This window comes from Panicum virgatum, chromosome 5K (assembly GCF_016808335.1).
Source record: "Panicum virgatum strain AP13 chromosome 5K, P.virgatum_v5, whole genome shotgun sequence".
NCBI lineage: Eukaryota > Viridiplantae > Streptophyta > Magnoliopsida > Poales > Poaceae > Panicum > Panicum virgatum.
Window position 1 is genome coordinate 5,810,806 of NC_053140.1, and position 17,845 is coordinate 5,828,650.

The 17,845-nt window shown below is 43.6% G+C and overlaps 2 protein-coding genes across 2 annotated transcripts; one reads left to right on the top strand and one right to left on the bottom strand.

Moving 5' to 3' along the window:
• The first annotated feature begins 601 nt into the window (after positions 1 to 601).
• Positions 602 to 9,882, top strand: LOC120705886. Its single transcript, XM_039990422.1, has 21 exons — positions 602 to 657; positions 850 to 918; positions 1,162 to 1,184; positions 1,303 to 1,472; positions 1,642 to 1,746; positions 2,320 to 2,332; positions 2,413 to 2,543; positions 3,958 to 4,053; positions 4,518 to 4,572; positions 5,146 to 5,227; positions 5,597 to 5,795; positions 5,891 to 6,050; positions 6,133 to 6,170; positions 6,791 to 6,872; positions 6,951 to 7,055; positions 7,181 to 7,206; positions 7,300 to 8,572; positions 8,659 to 8,768; positions 8,845 to 8,996; positions 9,286 to 9,345; positions 9,479 to 9,882. The coding sequence occupies exons 2-20, from the start codon at positions 877 to 879 to the stop codon at positions 9,340 to 9,342; spliced, it is 2,919 nt and encodes a 972-aa protein (XP_039846356.1). The 5' UTR covers positions 602 to 657; positions 850 to 876; the 3' UTR covers positions 9,343 to 9,345; positions 9,479 to 9,882.
• A 51-nt stretch (positions 9,883 to 9,933) lies between these two features.
• LOC120705887 lies at positions 9,934 to 11,115 on the bottom strand. Its single transcript, XM_039990423.1, has 3 exons — positions 10,644 to 11,115; positions 10,421 to 10,549; positions 9,934 to 10,309 (listed from the first exon to the last, which is right to left on the bottom strand). Exons 1-3 carry the CDS (start codon positions 11,004 to 11,006, stop codon positions 10,151 to 10,153), a joined length of 651 nt encoding a protein of 216 aa, XP_039846357.1. The 5' UTR covers positions 11,007 to 11,115; the 3' UTR covers positions 9,934 to 10,150.
• Positions 11,116 to 17,845: the final 6,730 nt, after the last annotated feature.

Sequence of the window (17,845 nt, forward strand, 5' to 3'; positions counted from 1 at the left end):
CCAATAGTTTGACTAAATTTGTAGAAAATACGTGCAACATTTAAACCTCCAAATAAATTTTATAAAAAACTAGATTCATATATCTATCTAATAATATTTAATTTGTACAATAAATATTAATATATTTTTATATATATTTGGTTAAAGTTATTTCTCGGGAAGCGAAAGCGACAGTTATTTAGGGACGGAGAGAGTACACGTCAGTGAAGGAGAGCTCCTAACACTATTTCCTTATCCGTCTTCTCTTTGGTGACGTGCAATACTATTTCAAAGTTCAAAATTGGTTTAGTTGTTTCAATTCCAAAAAGTAAATCAAGGATTTCGTTATCTTGAAATTCGAAAAAAAAATCTTGGTAGGTCAAAGGCTGTATGGTGCGTGGACGGTTATTGTGTTTAAACAAAAAATTCGTTATTAATAGATAGATTAGATACACCGATTGAAAAAAAAACAGCAATACGCGCTGCTACCGAGACGGCCCGATGGCCTGCTGGGCATTCACCTTCACGGCTTCACCCAACAAATCCCCCCCCCCCTCCCCACCCACCCCCCGATCGAAAGAAAAAAAAAACCTCTCTCTCTCTCTCTCTCTCTCTCTCTCTCTCGCGGCCGCGGCGGCGCCCTTCGCCACGTCTCCGCCGGCGACGAGCACCCACCAGGTATGCTCGCCCCTTCTCTTCCCTTTCTGCTGTACGAAACGGAGCACCCCCAAACCCTAACGTATGCTATTTGTATTCGGATCGACCCAATTACGATACGTATTATACTTGATTCGAATTTTTTTGTCAAAAATGGGTGTACACCCATGCCGGCCCCTGGTTCTGAGCTTGCTCCTCATTTCGATTTCGCAGTTGGGGGAATCACTCTTAATTTGCGTAATGCTGCAATGGATGGGCGGTTCGAGGCGGACGGTGTACGCCGTGAGTATCCAATCTCTACCTTAAATTTTGTTCGTGTTGTGCTTCACGGCATGTGATTTGGGCAACGAGCATGATTTCGACTGTTTTGTGCTTCACTTTTGCAACGGTGGTTTATGGCTGGGATTCAAACTCTAGAATGGTGATTGCGTGTAGCTGTGTTTTAACAAATTGTGACATGCTGCTAACATTTGGTTATGTTTGGGTGGCTCTGGGTTCTGCATTGTCTGGACCTGAAATGAGCAGTCCAGGAAGTCAACACAGAGCAGGTAACTTTGGTGCTTTCACTGATTTACGTTAGTAAAAGTGTATGCTGTGGTGCTAGTCATATTCGTTTTATGTTGATGAAACTGAGTGAGCCATCCTTGATCAAACAATGCTCGGCAGACAAAGGCAGTACTTTGAACAAAAGAGACGGCAACAGCAGAGGCCAGAGCTACAGAACCAGGATAATGTAGCAGGAGGTCAAGCTTCACGTGATCAGGAGCCTCGATCACTTGATGTTCTAAACATCAACAATCTGGCAACTCCAATTAGTCATTATAATGAATCCACAAGTGAGGTTCCTATATGTTTTGATTATTGACGTTTCAGTTTGAGCTTTATTTTTCCGTGGTTCAATCGTATTACCCTACTGCATATTATCTGTAATTTCTGGACAAGTAAAACAAGTAATGTCAACCTTGGCAGATTTTTCTTATGATGATTGTTTTACTATCATGCCAGATGCAGATGGTGCTATACAACAGGTGGATTGCACTCTTTCAGATGGTCCCCCTACAGAGGCAATAAAGATCACTTCTTTATGCAATAGCAACATGAAGGAAGCAGGTAAGGGTGCAGTCTCCTGTACATCAGTCAAGGAAACTCATCAAAAGTAATTGCGCAAATGGCATTTCAATTTTCTACCTAGGCACATGGAGATGACCATAGTACCATAAATATCCACAAAATTAACAGTCTAGGTACTCCCTCCAGTACCTTTTACTTGTCGCTTAGGAATCTATTGTAGCCTTCCAAGCATAATTTTGATCATCACTTTTCCCTAGTCAGTAATCACATGGTGGTAAAAGGTACTAAAAATGTTAAATGTCTGATGCCGTATCTGTTTTTTTTACAATATTCATGGCCTATTTTCAAAAGGTTAGCTTCCCAAGTTTAGAATGACATCCAATTTGAACTTGAGGTAGTTGTAAATATATGTGTTCTTCTGTCCAATATGTGGCTGCTAAAAGAAGAATGGGCTTTGACGATAGTATTAATTTGTGAAGTGTGTAATTAGCCCTTTTATTACAGTACAGTTTTTTTTTCTCTCGAACACACAGGAGAGCTGCACATCAATATATTAAGAAGAAAATGTTACAGTACAGTTTATCATAAATTATCATTTCTTCTATTCTGCAGGCTCTCAGCCAAGGTCGGTATCTCCACAGAGCATAGTAAGAATGTGCCTGGATTCGTCTTGTTTTATGGGATTGACATCTTTTGCATTGGCAGATTGTCATCACCCTTTGGTCATCAAGGTGTTACAGCAGCTGTAAATTCTCATGAAGAACTTGCTTGTAAAATATCCCCACCTACAAACTATAGCACCAGGAAGCAAATTCAAAATCTGGAATGCCAAAGTGGTGATGATTTTTCACTACTACTAATCATTTCTCTTGTCCCTACTGATTGAGCTACTTATCAAGTCTGTGCATTATCAAAATAATAATCCCTCTAATCACAATTGTATGACATTTAGGACATTGGGATGCTCTACAACTACAAAACAACACTTTGATTAGCCATTTCTATAAGAATATGGCATTTCTATTAAAGATGACTATATATATTATAAAACCACTTTTTGTGATGAATACAGCAAAGTACATCTTATTCTATGAATCTATGTAATTCTCTGTGTATTCATGGTCAAAGTTTTAAAACCTTTTTCTTCAAGAACACATAGTAGAGCCGCATATCCTTAAGAAGGAAATAGTTCTGCCCATGGGCAGTTGCCAACTCGACAAGACAAATTGGGATGTTGCAATAAGAAACCAGAATAACTGGCAATCCTAAGTTGGAACTTGTACAAAGTTAAAATAGTTTGACAAGTAGAAATATGGATCAAATAATCCATTGGGTGTACCGGAAATACGAAAAAGTATGTTAAAAAGTGGCAGATCGATTTTGAGCCGATGATCAGAGTGTACCTGTCGATTAAAGAATTCAACCAACTATTTCCCTATTTAGTTTAACCAACAAAAAAGAGTGTACAGGTTGGCAACCGAGCTTTCCATTGAAACAGGTGATGATTAGAAAGTCAGGCTTCATAGCATTCTCTTCCGAGATAAACCCTACAAAGGATCATAAAAAGAACCGGTCTCATCAAATATGCCAGAAGAACCAGAGGTGTTTTAGGATTCTATTTAGTTGAATTTATTGACTCCGCGGTGCTGGTTATCGAGTTTATGGCGCTGGCATCGCGTTTATCCTTTTTTTCTAAATCTTTTTTTCTATATAGAGAGAGATTTTTCTAAAAATTGTTCTAACTAGCCCCCCTGAGTGCTAAGAATTCAGTGACTTCTCCTCTTATTCCATATGGAATACAATGAGTTAAAATAAGAAGGAATAGGGGAACCATTTCCAAACAAAGCAAGCGGGCCAAAGTGGGAACTTAGTTTCCGTCTGGTCCGTTATTCCCGTAACTATGGATTGATTGTCCCTACCTTGTGAAGCTTGTGTTTTGGGAAAGAATTCAACCAACTAGTTGGAGATGGCTGCTTCGAGCCTCCCTCGCTTCGGTAGTAGAGGAATCGCTCAAGCCTAATTGGATAGCAGGACTTGCACCTAAAATGACATACATTTCTGATGGAAGGTAGTAAGACTTAATAGAAATGCTTAATTTGGTCAGCTGTTATTGCTTGGAACTAGAGGAGGAGCAGCTGATGTCTGGTGCTGTGTTATTAAGGACTTGATCTATAAACATAAAATAAACTGTATCCATTCATAAGTTGTATAGCTGAGAAACTCATGTTTGGCTATGATTTTTACTTGCAGAAATTTCACTTCTTGATTTGGTCAGTTATGAGGGATCAAATAATAAGTCTACCACTCGACCTGCCCGTGAGCTTCATGCTTCATTTTCTGTTAAAGGTGCATGTTTCGATAACATTGAGTTCATATTCATCTTATTGTCTAGATTCCAGCATAATCATTATTTGTTTAATGGCTTATTTTGTATGATCTGTTTCGTGGCTTACTATAATAACTAGTTTTGTATCAGTTGAAAATGAGCAGTTCGTCTGTGCTTACACGAAGACATGCTGTGCAGACTTGCAGATCACTGCACAGCAAAACCTCAAATTCTGGACTTGTATTTTTTTTAATATTACTGATTTGTTGTTACATGTATTTTCTCAGAGGATTTGCACATTAATTGCATCCTTATGTTCAGATCGTAGTAGAATTTGATAGCAGATGTGTATGTGTTTGTCTGTGAAGTTTGTGTGAGCTCTGTAGTCTGCCTGTTGTTGGTGATCACCTTAGTTCGCTGTCTCTCGTCTCTTTTAACAACATGCTATAGTGGTTCATTAGACATTCATCTGCTTCTGTTTCAGGTCTTGGTCATATCAAGATGGAAACACCTCCCCATTCACCGAGGCCAATCAATAGGTTGAGTGATAAAGCTTGAACTATTAATTTAATATATGTCCCATATGAATATTTGAGCTATAAAGTGTGTGATGAAGTTTAGATAATGACATTTTTTAATTTTACAGAAATGGTAGTATACACACTTATTTATGTTAATTGGTATTTCTAAATGGACAATGGCTACCTGGTTGGTTGAGACTTCTATAAAACAAAGTAACCATAGGTGCAAACAGTGCCATAATCATGGAAAGAGTCCTATTTTACATACCTCACGGGAAAAAAATTCTTGCACTTTAGAAGTTTAGATACTATCCTCGGAGGCTCGTTCGTGTTGCAGCAATCAAGTTCATTAATCATTAGTAGTCATTATCTTGCCTTTGAGACCTAGAATAACAGTCACCTAGTCCAGTTCAGATAGGCTCTTGTCTAAATGGTCCAGTTTGTCCACCTTGACTATAGCCAAGGTAAAGCACAATTTTTTGAGAACAACAAACTTTCTTCTCTTGTGATACAAGTCATGCCTGTGGCTTTCACACAGGTTCAGTGCTACATGCAAATCTAACCTATTTTGCATTCAATGTGGCAATGCAGGGTTTTACCTTTGCCTCCAAAGGCCATGCGGTCCACACATAAAACAAAACGCTCTATCCCCTTTGATGTCACAGAGGCATTGGTGAGAATTTCAGATTCCTTACTCCTTGAAACCGAGATCCCAACTTTTTTTTAATAAAAAGGAGAAAATATGGGCAGACAAGAATTTGAAGGGACGTTTAATTATAGAAAAAATGTTGTTTTAGTAATTAAGGTGGATCCAATTTGAGTTGTCAGTGTTTCATTTTATTATTTTCTACTGTTTGTTTACCTCGAAATTTTCGGTGCACTTATCGGAGAAAACTTCTCCTTATACAACTTATATGACTGACGTTTTTCATTATACATCATGAAAAAATTTACAGCCAATTTTCTTATCATAGCTAGATGTGTTAATTGAATCATACCATTTTTAGAAAAAAAAATAATTTATGTATCGCTTTTGTAACAGGATTCTATGAATAGTATCAATATGTTGAAGGAGCGAAGACTATCAGCCAAAATGGGCAGTACATTAAATGAATCAGGCTATGAAAGGAGGAAACAGTTTAGCTGCTATTTCCCGGATTCATCTGAGAACCATAATGCTGACATCTATCTTGAGGATGAAAACATGTTTTATGAACCTCAACCTAAAAAGGAATGGCAATGTAAGTTCTTCTGTGCCATCTTCCTATCAGGTCTCATGAGTGATCTGAAAATATTACACTTTATATTCATTATTCTAATTTTTTGTTCTGGACAGCAAAGCATGTGAGATCAGATGGCAATCTTGTTGATGAGGATTCTGATAGACTCTGGAGGATAGATCAATTTAATTCACAGGATCATTTTCCTAATCAAAGAGAGGAACATTTTGATACAAGTGGCTATGGATTTAAAGACGGATACTCTCCAGAGCGAAGGTTACTCCACATATACATAGGTTTGACTAATAGGCCTAACATGTTCTAGCAGGCACAAATAATATAGTTTTTTTTCCTGCAGAAACTCAACAAGATCTAGCACAGGAATTAAGAATGCAGGTTAGAATTCTGTCTATCTTTCTTTGTTTCCAATACCTCACAGTTCAGTGACATCTCTGTAACAAAAAAAACAGTGGACATTCTGTGTTAATTTGTAGCTAGGGTGCACTTATTCTATGATGCTGAAGTGATCGTGATTTCATATCTCCCGGACTCCCAATCCTATTAGAACATTACTGATCACTGGCATGTTGCCCAACTTGGTTTTGAAACCTGCTTTACATCTACTTAGTTCATCAGTGACAAGCTCACCTAGGCTTGTAAAACAGTGTTTCCACAATCATGCCATTCTGCTTTTCTTGTGATATCTGAAATGACTGGATTTGTGCACAAGGTGCCAAACTTTGGTTGGAAAGTTGCTTCATCTGTTCTTAGTTCATCAGCCACCTAGCAGACTTATAAAATGGTGCTCAGCATTCATGTAGTTCTGCTTTTCTTCTGACATCTATGAGATACATGGAATTTGTGGTGTGTTCTCTTCCTTTTATCTGTTACATTGTGGACTAGGTCAGCCTAGCAGGATGCTTTCTTTGTACACTTGTCTTACTGTCATTAAATCATGACTGTCCTTTTTTCTGCTCTGAGATCTTTGTGTTTCTTAATTGCAATGTTCGTCCTAGGAATTCCATCATCATATGACATGTTTTATGATCATTCATTGATGGATGATGGTGAGGGCACTGGACTTCTCAAATGGGAAAGGTAAGCATACTAAAGCCACATGCACATTACATTATTACATTTATACAATGGTTCTGAGCCTTCTGTCATTTTTGTCAGGCACCCACCAAGTAAGAAAATCTTCAACTCAAATGGCACTTTTGGTGCTTCTGCTTGGTCTTTCGACACCGTAGATGATTCAGAGAAAAGGAGGAGCCCAATAAGGTATTGGAGGATCTACTTGTATTTGTGTATGAATAGGTTCTAGGCTCCTGGTTACTTAAATGTTTTTATGTCGTTCGAAATTATTAGGAATTTCTTGCTGAACCCTTCAAAATTGTTCTTTGCAGTGAAGAATCATGCTCGTCTGCTGCAGGTCAGTAATTTTTACTCTTGACTTCTTTTATCTTCATCAATGGCTCTTTATGGGGTGCATGTCTTGACCTTTCTCCCTTTTTTGGGTTTAAAGCAATGAAGAAACCATCGCCATCAGTAAAGAATAAGATGAACCAGAAGGATGAGTTTCATATAAGCTTGGATAAGCTGGATATTCCAGATATGGATGCACATCTTCATGGGAGGTCCCTATTTAACAGTCCAGAAAAGGTGGGTAGAAAAGCAATGAAGAAACCATCACCATCAGTAAAGAATGAGATGAACCAGAAGGATGAGTTTCATATAAGCTTGGATAAGCTAGATATTCCAGATATGGATGCACATCTTCATGGGAAGTCACTATTTAACAATCCAGAAAAGGTGGGTAGAAAAGGAACAACGGATCAGAAGATACTTGGAACAAATTATTGTCCAGAAAGTGTTACTGAGCAGCCAAGAACTCAAGAGCCGAGCTGTCGTTTATCACTTAAGGAGAAATTTTCCAATTGGGGTTCTTCTAATTTCCAGCCGAAGGGTAACACTGGACTAACTAACCAATCAAGTTGCACCGTAATGCCCAAAGATAAATCTTCTTTCCATGCTTCTCCAGATTTGAGCATGTATCAAACTGAGTCAACTGAAAAGAGATCTGCTTCAAAAGTTCGTCCTGTTTCTCATGGACCTGACAATGCCATTTTTGAAGATGGCATTCACATGCAGCAGCCTGTTTCAGATGTTTTTGGTGATAAAATTGAATTATCAAACCTGTTCCGGACCAAGGATCTTCAGAGTGACATTGATATGAGCACTTTCTTTGGACAGAAGGTGGACAGGAAGCAAGAAGATAAGTTTCCAACTTTCAGCAATCGAAGCGCAGATTCCTTCGCTGCTGAGAAAGCAGTGAGTTCTGTAAGAAATACTGTCGGTGGACACAGTACATGCTCACAGCCTTCTGGCAAGGGTTCATTCAGGCATGGGTTCAGTCCTGGTTTTAATTTCCAGGAGTCAGAATCAAACACATTTTGGGGGGGTAGCCATGTTAGTAATAACACTTTTCGGGATGACCTTGAGTTTAGTGGTCTGCTTGCTAGAAAAAATAGCGATAAGAATGAAGTCAAGATTGAGGCGTCTGAGAAACCAGATACTAGGCTGTTGACAGAAACACGTCGGATCTCTGCAGATCACAAAAATGAGATGAATGGAACTGAAACAAGTTCTAATGGCTCAGAAGTGTCCAATTGTTCTGAAGCACAGAAGGAAACTTCAGCAGCAACACAAATTCCTGCAAACTTAAGCTGTCTTCAGGAAACCTCAGCAGAATTGTTCCAAGTTCAAACTGATGTTAGACCTGTAACAGGAGAAAAGCTGTAAGTACTGTGCCCCTCAATTTTCTTTTTCTAATTGCTGTATGTTTCATAGATTTACTGGAGGCTTTCTCATTGTCCACTACTAGAGACAATCCTGGTGTGGACTTCAAAGCTCCAATGCATTTGAGAAGCAAGATTCATGATGTTGGAGATCATTCTAAACTAAATGCTATGTTCCAGTCTCCTTTCATTGGAGGTTCGTTGCTCATTTCCTCATAGCTTTCTCTCTCAAAAAGCCATGTCATCATATCAATATGTTTTCTGCTATCTAGAGGAGGTGGGGATTGAGAAGAAGATCATAGCAAGTGTATCGCCAGACAACAGTGATGTTCAGTATCAGTTTATGCTTGAACAACGTGTTCTCCGGCGGCTTTGTGTTCAGAAGATATTGGTGCCTACACCAATGAAGGACAAGCTAGAAAAGGTAATGTAGATCAACTAGGTCGTAACAATTTCGTGCTGCTCTTTTTCCTATTACTTTTAGAAGATTCTGAATTACATGTGTCCTAAGGATGCTGTTCTGTTGCGTTATTTTGGAAATGGTTGGAAGTGTTACAAAATTAAAAATATACTTTGGTGATGTGCAACTTTTTTTATGCATAATCCTAGTGGCAAACTTATCAAATGTTGTTGCATAATAACCTTTTATGAATATCATATTCTGCTCGAACTCTTTCTCCACATAATGAAGTTTCAATATGCTTCTTATACAGGATACGCGATTTAGGATAGTGGAGGATGGACCTCATGCCCTTCCGAAAAGCGTCTAACAGGTAAACAGTAGAAAGACTATCCATTTTCAGTCTTCCCGTGTTTTAAGTGAATTTAGTGCGAGTCATGAAATAAGAAGTTGAAAAGTGTATCCAACATTCATCCCTGCTACTGATTTGAACCTGTCATCATCAGGGGGAAGAAATGACGATGTAGGGGGAGGAAGGAACTCATTTGACTCCCATAAACGCAGGATCAAGCACCTACCTGTGCCTTATGGGCTCCTCCATGTCCATATGCTCATTTTAAGTTCACCTCGCTCTTTGATATTGTCTGTTCGAAAATACTAATGTTTCATTCACCCATTAGTTTCGTAGTGTTGGTTGTCACAACAAGCTCGACTCATCATACACCTGTGGAGTCGAGATCTGTGAATTTTTGTCTGCTAGTAACTCTGGGAGGGTTGTCTGATGTTATACAGTGTTAATCTATTAGATTTCTGAACATTAAGTAAAGTTCCTCAGAAGCTACAGAAATGTGAATAGCCTATTCGATTTTGCAAACAAAATGTACCAGAGATTTTCTATTCTGAACTTCAACAACTTTCACACTGGCAGATCCCCCTTTGGAAAGCTTTTTCCCCCCTGAAATGTGCAAACTGTTGAGTTGGTATTGTAAAGACACAATCAGACCAAAACGAAGTCGCTATAACCAGTTTGTTCCTCAAAAATCAGATCAGCCTATTTGATTGTACAAACCCCAATCACCATCTATAACACGAACATTAAATTAACTTAGGCTGCGCGTGTCAGGAACCCTACTAACCCAGCCGCCTTCCATCTCATCTGACCTGGGTGAATCAGAGCTCTACTTGCTGAAGATCCACTCCATTCCTCGCTTGGGCACGCCAAGCAGCCGCTTGTACTTGTGGTAGGGAGGAGAATGCTCCATCAGCTCCAAGAACTTCGCCCAGCGGGCAATCCGTTCGCCGTTGCGTCCTCTCCAGTTCCAGCAGCCGATGCACCTCTGGGTTCAGAGAATCGGAGTTCAGGCATGCCTCAATTCGTGGAACTGTTTGCAGATAGCGATGCGTAGCTTGATCTGATCATACGCAGCAAGAAGTGCATAATGGCATACCGTGGTGCGGAACACCAAGATGGATGCGACGACCACCGCGACGGCGGCGACGGCGAATCGCAGCGCCGCCGGCGACGTCGGCGGCCATGACATTGCCAGGAAGCCGGGCCGCGTCGGCATTCGTCTCTGCTGCAGCCACACAAGAAGCCAAGAAGTGTCAGACCAAGCCTGAATTGGATGGGACAGGAGATTGCCTTGCCGAGAATACCAGGGATGGGATCACCTGAGCCCGTCGGCCCCGCGGCGCGGCGGCGGCGACGCGCGCCGGGGAATGCTTCTTGCGCCGCCAGATGGAGATGGTGGCGCCCCGCGGCAGCCGCTCCCACCTGCTGCGCAGGAAGCGGAGGATCTTGCAGCCGCGCGGCGGCGCCCCGGGCTGCGTGGCCGCCGCAGGGCGTGCGCCGCATTGGGAGGTGACGGTGAGGATGAGGCAGCGGCGGAAGCGGAGCAGCAGGGACAGGCGCTCCCCGCCGCGGCCCCATCCGGGGAGCACGTTCTCCGCTGCGGCGCGGATGTCCAGCCCCCAGCGGTGCCTCAGGCGAACGGCCACCGACCACGCCGGAGACCCCGGCGGCGGCGACGCCATGAGGACGAGGGAGGGGGAGGATCGTTCCGGCACGCCGTGGCTCTGCTTCCTGTGGCAACGGTCGAGAGGCTAATCGGCGATGGCGACAGGATCCACAATGCTGAGTTTACGGGTAACCTAAGTTTCGAAACTTAGGTCGACCCCCACATCACCCACTGCCCCCTTCCTTCTCCAGAGAAATTTTCCCCTTCCCTTGTCTCTTTTTTTTTCTCTGCCCCCAACCTTACTTTGCTCGCTCCATCGCAGCGAGCCGCGCGGCGCAGCAGCTCCGGCGGCGGAGGCCGCCGAGGACTCCACGTTCGTGGAGGCGTGGAAGAAGGTCGCCCCCAACCTCGAGCTCCCCAAGACGCCCATCTCCCTAATGCAGCCACGCCCTCCCACGCCGGCCACCATCCCCACCAAACTCACCGTCAACTTTGTCCTCCCCTACAAGTCCGAGATCGCCAACAAGGAGGTATTGCCATCCGCAGCCCCCGCCCACTCCGCCATTTCTAATCCCAGATCTGTGTGTTTGGGCGTTTCTAGGGTTTGCTCCGGCGGCGGGGAGGCGGCGGGGCGGGCCGGCGGCGGCGGGCAGGCGTGGCGCGAGGCGCGGAGCGCCGGCAGGGGGCGGCGGCGCTCGCCACCAGCGCCGTCCCCTGCCCAGATCTAGTTTTTTTTCTTTTGCATACAATTTTTTTTGATGTACATTTTTTGTTTCTTTCATTTGATAAACTTCTCTCTGTCAAAATTTTTCTAGTAAATTTTTTTATCTCACCAATTTGTTCTTTGAAATTTTTTCTGCCCACCAAATTTTCACTTGAAATTTTTTTTGGCTCATAAAAAAATGTCTGAGTTTATTTTTCTCAGAAAACGACAAAAAAGTTTCTAAAAACAAAAAAAAATGTTGTCGGAAAATCGACCGTACTGGAGCCTCCCGTACAGTTGCCCGTAAATTAGCGTGACCCGACAGGATCACAGGACCGTGTCTGGAGATCTCGACCGTCCGATGTAAAGCGAAGCATGAAAAGGCGTAAGGAGCGCAGCGTGCAGGAGCATGCAATTTGGTGGTGTCTTCTCTTTTTGGAAAATCCCAAGGTTGAGTTTTATTTTCTGCTCACAAATTAATCATAAATAATAGAGTAATAAGTGCATACACTGAAGGTTGAATTTAGTAGCAAAGTCTATTACTGCTTGTATATCCATTGGCGATTAAAAAAATATTTAAATGGACGGCCTCAAACATCTTATTCGTCAAACAAATCTCCGTCCTCACATTGCAAGAAGGCGAAATAGCCAAAATCATCCATCAACATTGCTCAAGGCTCAATTTCATCCCTAGACTTTGAAAACATCCACTTTAATCTCTGAACTATGCTAAACGAGTCAATTTCGTCCTCCTGACGATGTGGCGTGCCACTGTGGACTGCCAAGTCAGCGCCCAGTCATCATATGATGGAATTTGACAACAAAATTGGATCTGTAGGGTGGAATTAACATGGGAGATGATGAGGTATTGACTGTTAGATTTTCATTTCAATGGGTGAATTTGTTCTTGATGGGTCACAAATGCAGTATTGCAACGGGGATTTCCGGGCCTGGGGCTATGAGCGAATCTGAGTTTAGCTGGCTGGAGGGTATAAATGATATTTTTCATCATATGAAGACTGGGCGCTGACTTGGCGGTCCATGATGGCACGCCACGTCATCATAGTTCAGGGACTAAAGTGGACGTTTTTAAAGTCCATGGATGAAATTGAGCCTTGAGCGATAGTTGAGGGACGATTTTGGCTATTTCGCCTTGCAAGAACTACAACCACGGTCCAATACGCTTCCCTGAAGATAACATATACAATTGATGTAAATTATTTTTCAAAAATTAAACCATTACACGTACACTAAATCATCAAACCTCAATAAAAATCAAATATCTTTATTTCTTGCTTGTACCTATGAAAGCGATCGGGTGCTCTAACCTAAGAGGGGGAGGAGGTGAATTAGCCACTCTAAAAATCTTAACCTATAGCTCCAACTAGTTTGCACAAAACTTAAACTAAATCAAACTACCTAGATGTGCAACTATGGTTCACCTTAGTGTGTAACCCTCATCCAAAAAAGTTTTGCAACCTATAGTCAATCCTAACAAGATACTATACTAAGAAGGCAAAGGCACACAAGTTGCAATATGAAATGCGGAAACTTAAAGAGAGGGATGAGAGGAAGCGAACTCTCGATACGAGAATTTATCCCGTGGTTCGGATTGCCACAAAGGCGCCCCTACGTTCACATTGTTGAAGCACTCACGAAGAGTATCGCTTCCTGGCAATCAAGTCTCTTCCGTGAACACAATCATGGTCACCTTCATCCCGATCTTCACTAAGGGAGATTGCCCACGAAGGAGGGGTCTCCGTCCCCTGCACAATATCGTCGACGCCGCTCCACACCAAGCCGGAGGGTCGTTGACTTGCCGGCGAGCCACCAAAGCTCCAAGGATGGCCGGCACACCAAGATACAAGGATGGTTTACTCTAGAACCACAGCACAAGGATCTAAACCTTGCTTGATCACTCACTCAAGAGCTAATCTAGCACTAACACTCACAAAGCTTGTGTTAAGGACTAAGAATTTGATCTTTATGCTCTTGGATGGCTTGGAGGTGTTCTTGGGTGTGAGTGGGATGTCCAGCAACTCCAGCAATCTTCAAATAGCAGGGGGAGCTCATATATATAGGCCTCCAAGTCGAACTAGCCGTTTGTAGCCGTTAGCAGCTTTCTGCGTAGGCATCGGAACATCCGGTGTATAGTGCATCGGTTCTTCCGGTCACTCTGCGCTCTGAACTAGCCGTTGGTTTCTCTGACACGGCCGCAGCACCTTCAGGGACCATCGGTTGAACCGATGCTTAGGCGTCGGTTCTTCCGGTGACACTTGATCCGCAGATAGCCGTTGCTCCTTACTGACGTCATTACACCGACGCTTGCTCCGATGGACCGCCGGTTCAACCGGTGCTGAAGGCTTGGCTCCTGCGTGCTTGACATCGTCTCTGGAACATAGTACATCCAATACACTGATGCCTAGCTTGACGTCGTCGGTTCAACCGGTGCTTAACTCCTTTCTTCACTTGATCTCCAAAGGTGCTCAGTCCTGCACCAAAGCCAGGCCGTCGGATCTTCTGACAACCATCGGATGCACCGATGCTATGGGCATCGGTTCTTCCGGTGCTACTGGTTTCAGTAGAACTCATCCAATTCAGCGTTTCTTTGAGTTCTTTCTTCGTGTTTTGCTTTGTATGGCCTTTTTACTTCATCTCTGGGTTCTAGAAATGTTCACTTAACAAACCATTAGTCCCATTAATTGCGTTGTCATTCGATCACCAAAATCACTCGAAATGGCATAAATGGTGCCATGTTCGTTACAACCTATTAACCAATTTTCAAGCGGTACACACTGGTGATTTGGGTAGAGTTAATTTCGTAGCTATTTAAACATCTCTCCAAATAATTTAGATGAGTCTTTGGTGCAATATAATTGTCTTACTCGTCCGCGGACGCTACCTTAAGTAGAAGGATGTGGACTAGATGTCCATGCTGCCGCGAAGATCACGGCGTACACCTAAAATCTTAGAGCGGCGTTCACGCGCCGAACTGCCTGCCAGAACCTGAAAAACGCCGCACGGGTCAGGCGCACCCATGTCCCACAACACAAGACACGACTGGCTGCTGACCCCGTCGTCGACCTCTGAACCAGATAGACTGGCCTAACGGATCTCCGATCCCGGGCCGTGCGTGAGCATTAGCGAGACAAGTTGTCGGCGGCGAGGGACGAGGAGTTGAAAAACGGACGACCTACCACCCATACACGTTCGTTCTACTACTAGCTTCGGATGATCGGATCCGTGTCGGCGTGTCTGAAGCCGCCGCCGCCGCGCTGCAGTATTGATTCTTCGGTCGCTTGGTTTGGAAGGTGCGCATGCAGAGAGTCAAGCAGTCCACATGAATGAGCGAAGAAAAAAGAAGCCGAATTCACAAGCAGCGTGGTCATAACTCATACTAACTCATACACACAGCGCTTTCCATGGATTCCAAGCTGCTCTGAACGAAACCGTGGAAGGAACGATCCACGCCGCAGTCACTTTTTTCTTCTTCTCCTGAACTCTATGTGCAGAACTACAGGTGACGAAATCAAACGTTGATTTCAAATGAAAAAAAAAGGAAAAGGACAGAGAATTATACGAAGAAAAAAGAAAAACTTTGGTGGTGTTTGGAAAGGACGGTGCGCGGTGGGGGCCCGTAACATAAAGGTCACCCACCGGCCGGGCCTAGCGATAGCTAGGGGGCCGGCCAGGGCTATAGCCTATAGCTGCTGCCGGCAACCCCACCTCCGATGGCCCGTCGTCGCCTTGGTCGTTGCAAGCATTTTTTTTTAACTCTCGTTGCAAGCATTGGTGAAGCGAAGAAGGATGGAAGCCGACGGGACGGGGGAATATATACGGGCCGGGATTGGAACGACGGCTGCTGCCGAGTGATGACTCCTCCATTATCGATCAGCTCTGGTAGCGAGCGGCATCTTACGCTAAGAGCAGTCGTCCGAGCATGCTGATGCTGACGGCACCCGGCGGCCAGCGGCAGCTCAGCATTCAGTGACGATCCACTAGCTCGTGCATGCTGGCGACAAAATAACCGAAAGAACAGTGCTCGAAATGCTCGGATTTAATTAGCTTCAATTTGCGAGTTTCAGAGAGAGCGTCCAGACGCAGGATCCGCTATATTCAGGAATCGGAATCCCAGACCCCAGCTAGGAGTACATACATCTCTCTCGCTCGGATTGCCGGGTTGCATTGGATTTCTTTTTATAAGGACTCAGTAAGGACTGTCATTGGATTGGATTGGATGGTGTCAGTGTCAACACTACTGTGGGCAGCGAATGGGCATGCATGTGGATTGTGGAGTGAGAGAGACGTTGAGAGTCAGTGTCGGTGGGTTCGGCGCCTCCGAAAGCGACTCCGAGATCGTGCATGGGAGGAGGAGGAAGCAGGGGAATGGGAAGGTGGAGGCCATCCCAACCCAACCAGCAGCGACTTGCTGTTGGCTCCATCCCGTGCCGCGCGCTTTGTATAATTAGCCAGTTATTAAGCTAATTCCAAAGTAATCCGCGCAGGGTCGCGCAGCGACAATGCCGCGCCACCTAACCCTCCTGCCCCTTATCCACACGGCCAAACCAAACGGACGGAGAGGAGAGAGAGACAGAGGGAGGGAGAAAAACACCATCAGCTTTGTTTCGAAGCAACGCGACGAGGCGGAGGGAGGAAGACGATCTTCCCAGCGTGGCATTTTTTGTTATCGTGTTTGCCCACCGTACTCTTTCTTTCTTGAAGAAATATTACTTTCTTTTCTGACATGAGCGGTACGCTCTCGTACGGACACCTGCCTCGAGATTCCCGCGAAGACGCAAGATCGGAGCGATCGGCTGTCGGAGCCCTTGGCCCCAGAGGCCCTGAATTTCACGCTGATCGACTGTGCGACTGTGCCCCCGTGTGCCGTGGCGAAAAGAGGAGCAGCAGACGCACTCCTGTCTGTTCTCCATAAACCCCGGCACATAAAATCTGTACTGCAAAAAACAAAGAAAAAGAAAAGAAACATTGCAAGCTTTTCACGAAAGCGACCAGGGTGTGTTTAGTTCGCGAAAAAGTTGGTGTAGCACGTTTCGATTTTATTTGGCAACTATTGTCCAACTATGGAGTAATTAGTCTCAAAAGATTCGTCTCGTCATTTACAATAAAACTGTGCAATTAGTTATATTTTTTAACTATATTTAATATTCCATGCATGTATCGTAAGATTCGATGTGATGTGCGTCAATGAAAAATTTTGAAAATTTTTCGCGGAACTAAACACACAGCCAAAAGGTTTTGATCGACAGGATGCAGAACTGCAGCCAAGCCTTGAGATCAATGGGCCGGCCCGTAAATTTCTGCAGCAGTGGAAGTGTCAAGGACTCAAGGGATAAGAGTGGACCGTGACTGTAATTTTGTTTTTTAACCCTGGTCGTCTCAAACTGTTCCGCCGTCATTTTCAAGTTGATGATGACAGTCCGTTGCCCTACTATAAATTAGTGGATTAGGAAGGGTTTTTCATCATCTGCGCAAAGAAAAACAAAGATTGGACCTATTTTCTTGGTCGCTATTTGCCTATTTATGGGCGTGGGCTCTTATAACTGTTCGCTCTTGATACGCTTCATGTGACAAGTTGCTTCGCCGGTTCTACCCGAATGGCGACCATTGGGAAGAGGGTAAATCGTGGGCCTGTTTGCTATTTGTTGAGAATGTAAGGACTTGATTAATATAGTATATGAACCAGGATGGCCACTAGTGCTAACCACTAAGACAACATGCAAATACCCACACTAAAATACTAGAGCAAATGGGAGATCATGACCCCCATTAACATATAAGAAGCACACTAGAATTCTCCCACAACAAGAGATTTGTTTTTGACGGGAAAGATCAAGTGATTATCAATCGAATTGTACGATGCAAACCACTAAAACTTTTTTTTTTTGATAAAGTAGTATTGGAGATATTTGAAACTACATTGAACCTTGCCAAGTCATACTCGAGTCCACTAAACAGTGTCACCAAACACCTAACCGAACAATATACCAAACGCAGAAAATTACGAGTCTTATTAAACACGTGGACACAATCACATTATTCCAAATCCAATGGACCCTGATAGAATGCCTTGATCACCCCTGAAAAAACTAACAATTGCACATATGCCCCTCAGCCACCACCAACCCGAAACGACCATCTTCGGTATAAAACTCCCGTCTCCGTCTACGGTGAGCAGGAGAGGGGAAGGGAGG

Coding starts and splice junctions, on each gene's coding strand:
- LOC120705886 (XM_039990422.1), top strand. CDS start 877: ATGCTGCAATGGATGGGCGGTTCGAGGCGGACGGTGTACGCC. Junction 1,185..1,302: donor AGGAAGTCAACACAGAGCAG/GTAACTTTGGTG, acceptor AATGCTCGGCAG/ACAAAGGCAGTACTTTGAAC. Junction 8,997..9,285: donor TGAAGGACAAGCTAGAAAAG/GTAATGTAGATC, acceptor CTTCTTATACAG/GATACGCGATTTAGGATAGT.
- LOC120705887 (XM_039990423.1), bottom strand. CDS start 11,006: ATGGCGTCGCCGCCGCCGGGGTCTCCGGCGTGGTCGGTGGCCGTTCGC. Junction 10,550..10,643: donor CGCGGGGCCGACGGGCTCAG/GTGATCCCATCC, acceptor GTGTGGCTGCAG/CAGAGACGAATGCCGACGCG. Junction 10,310..10,420: donor TCTTGGTGTTCCGCACCACG/GTATGCCATTAT, acceptor CTCTGAACCCAG/AGGTGCATCGGCTGCTGGAA.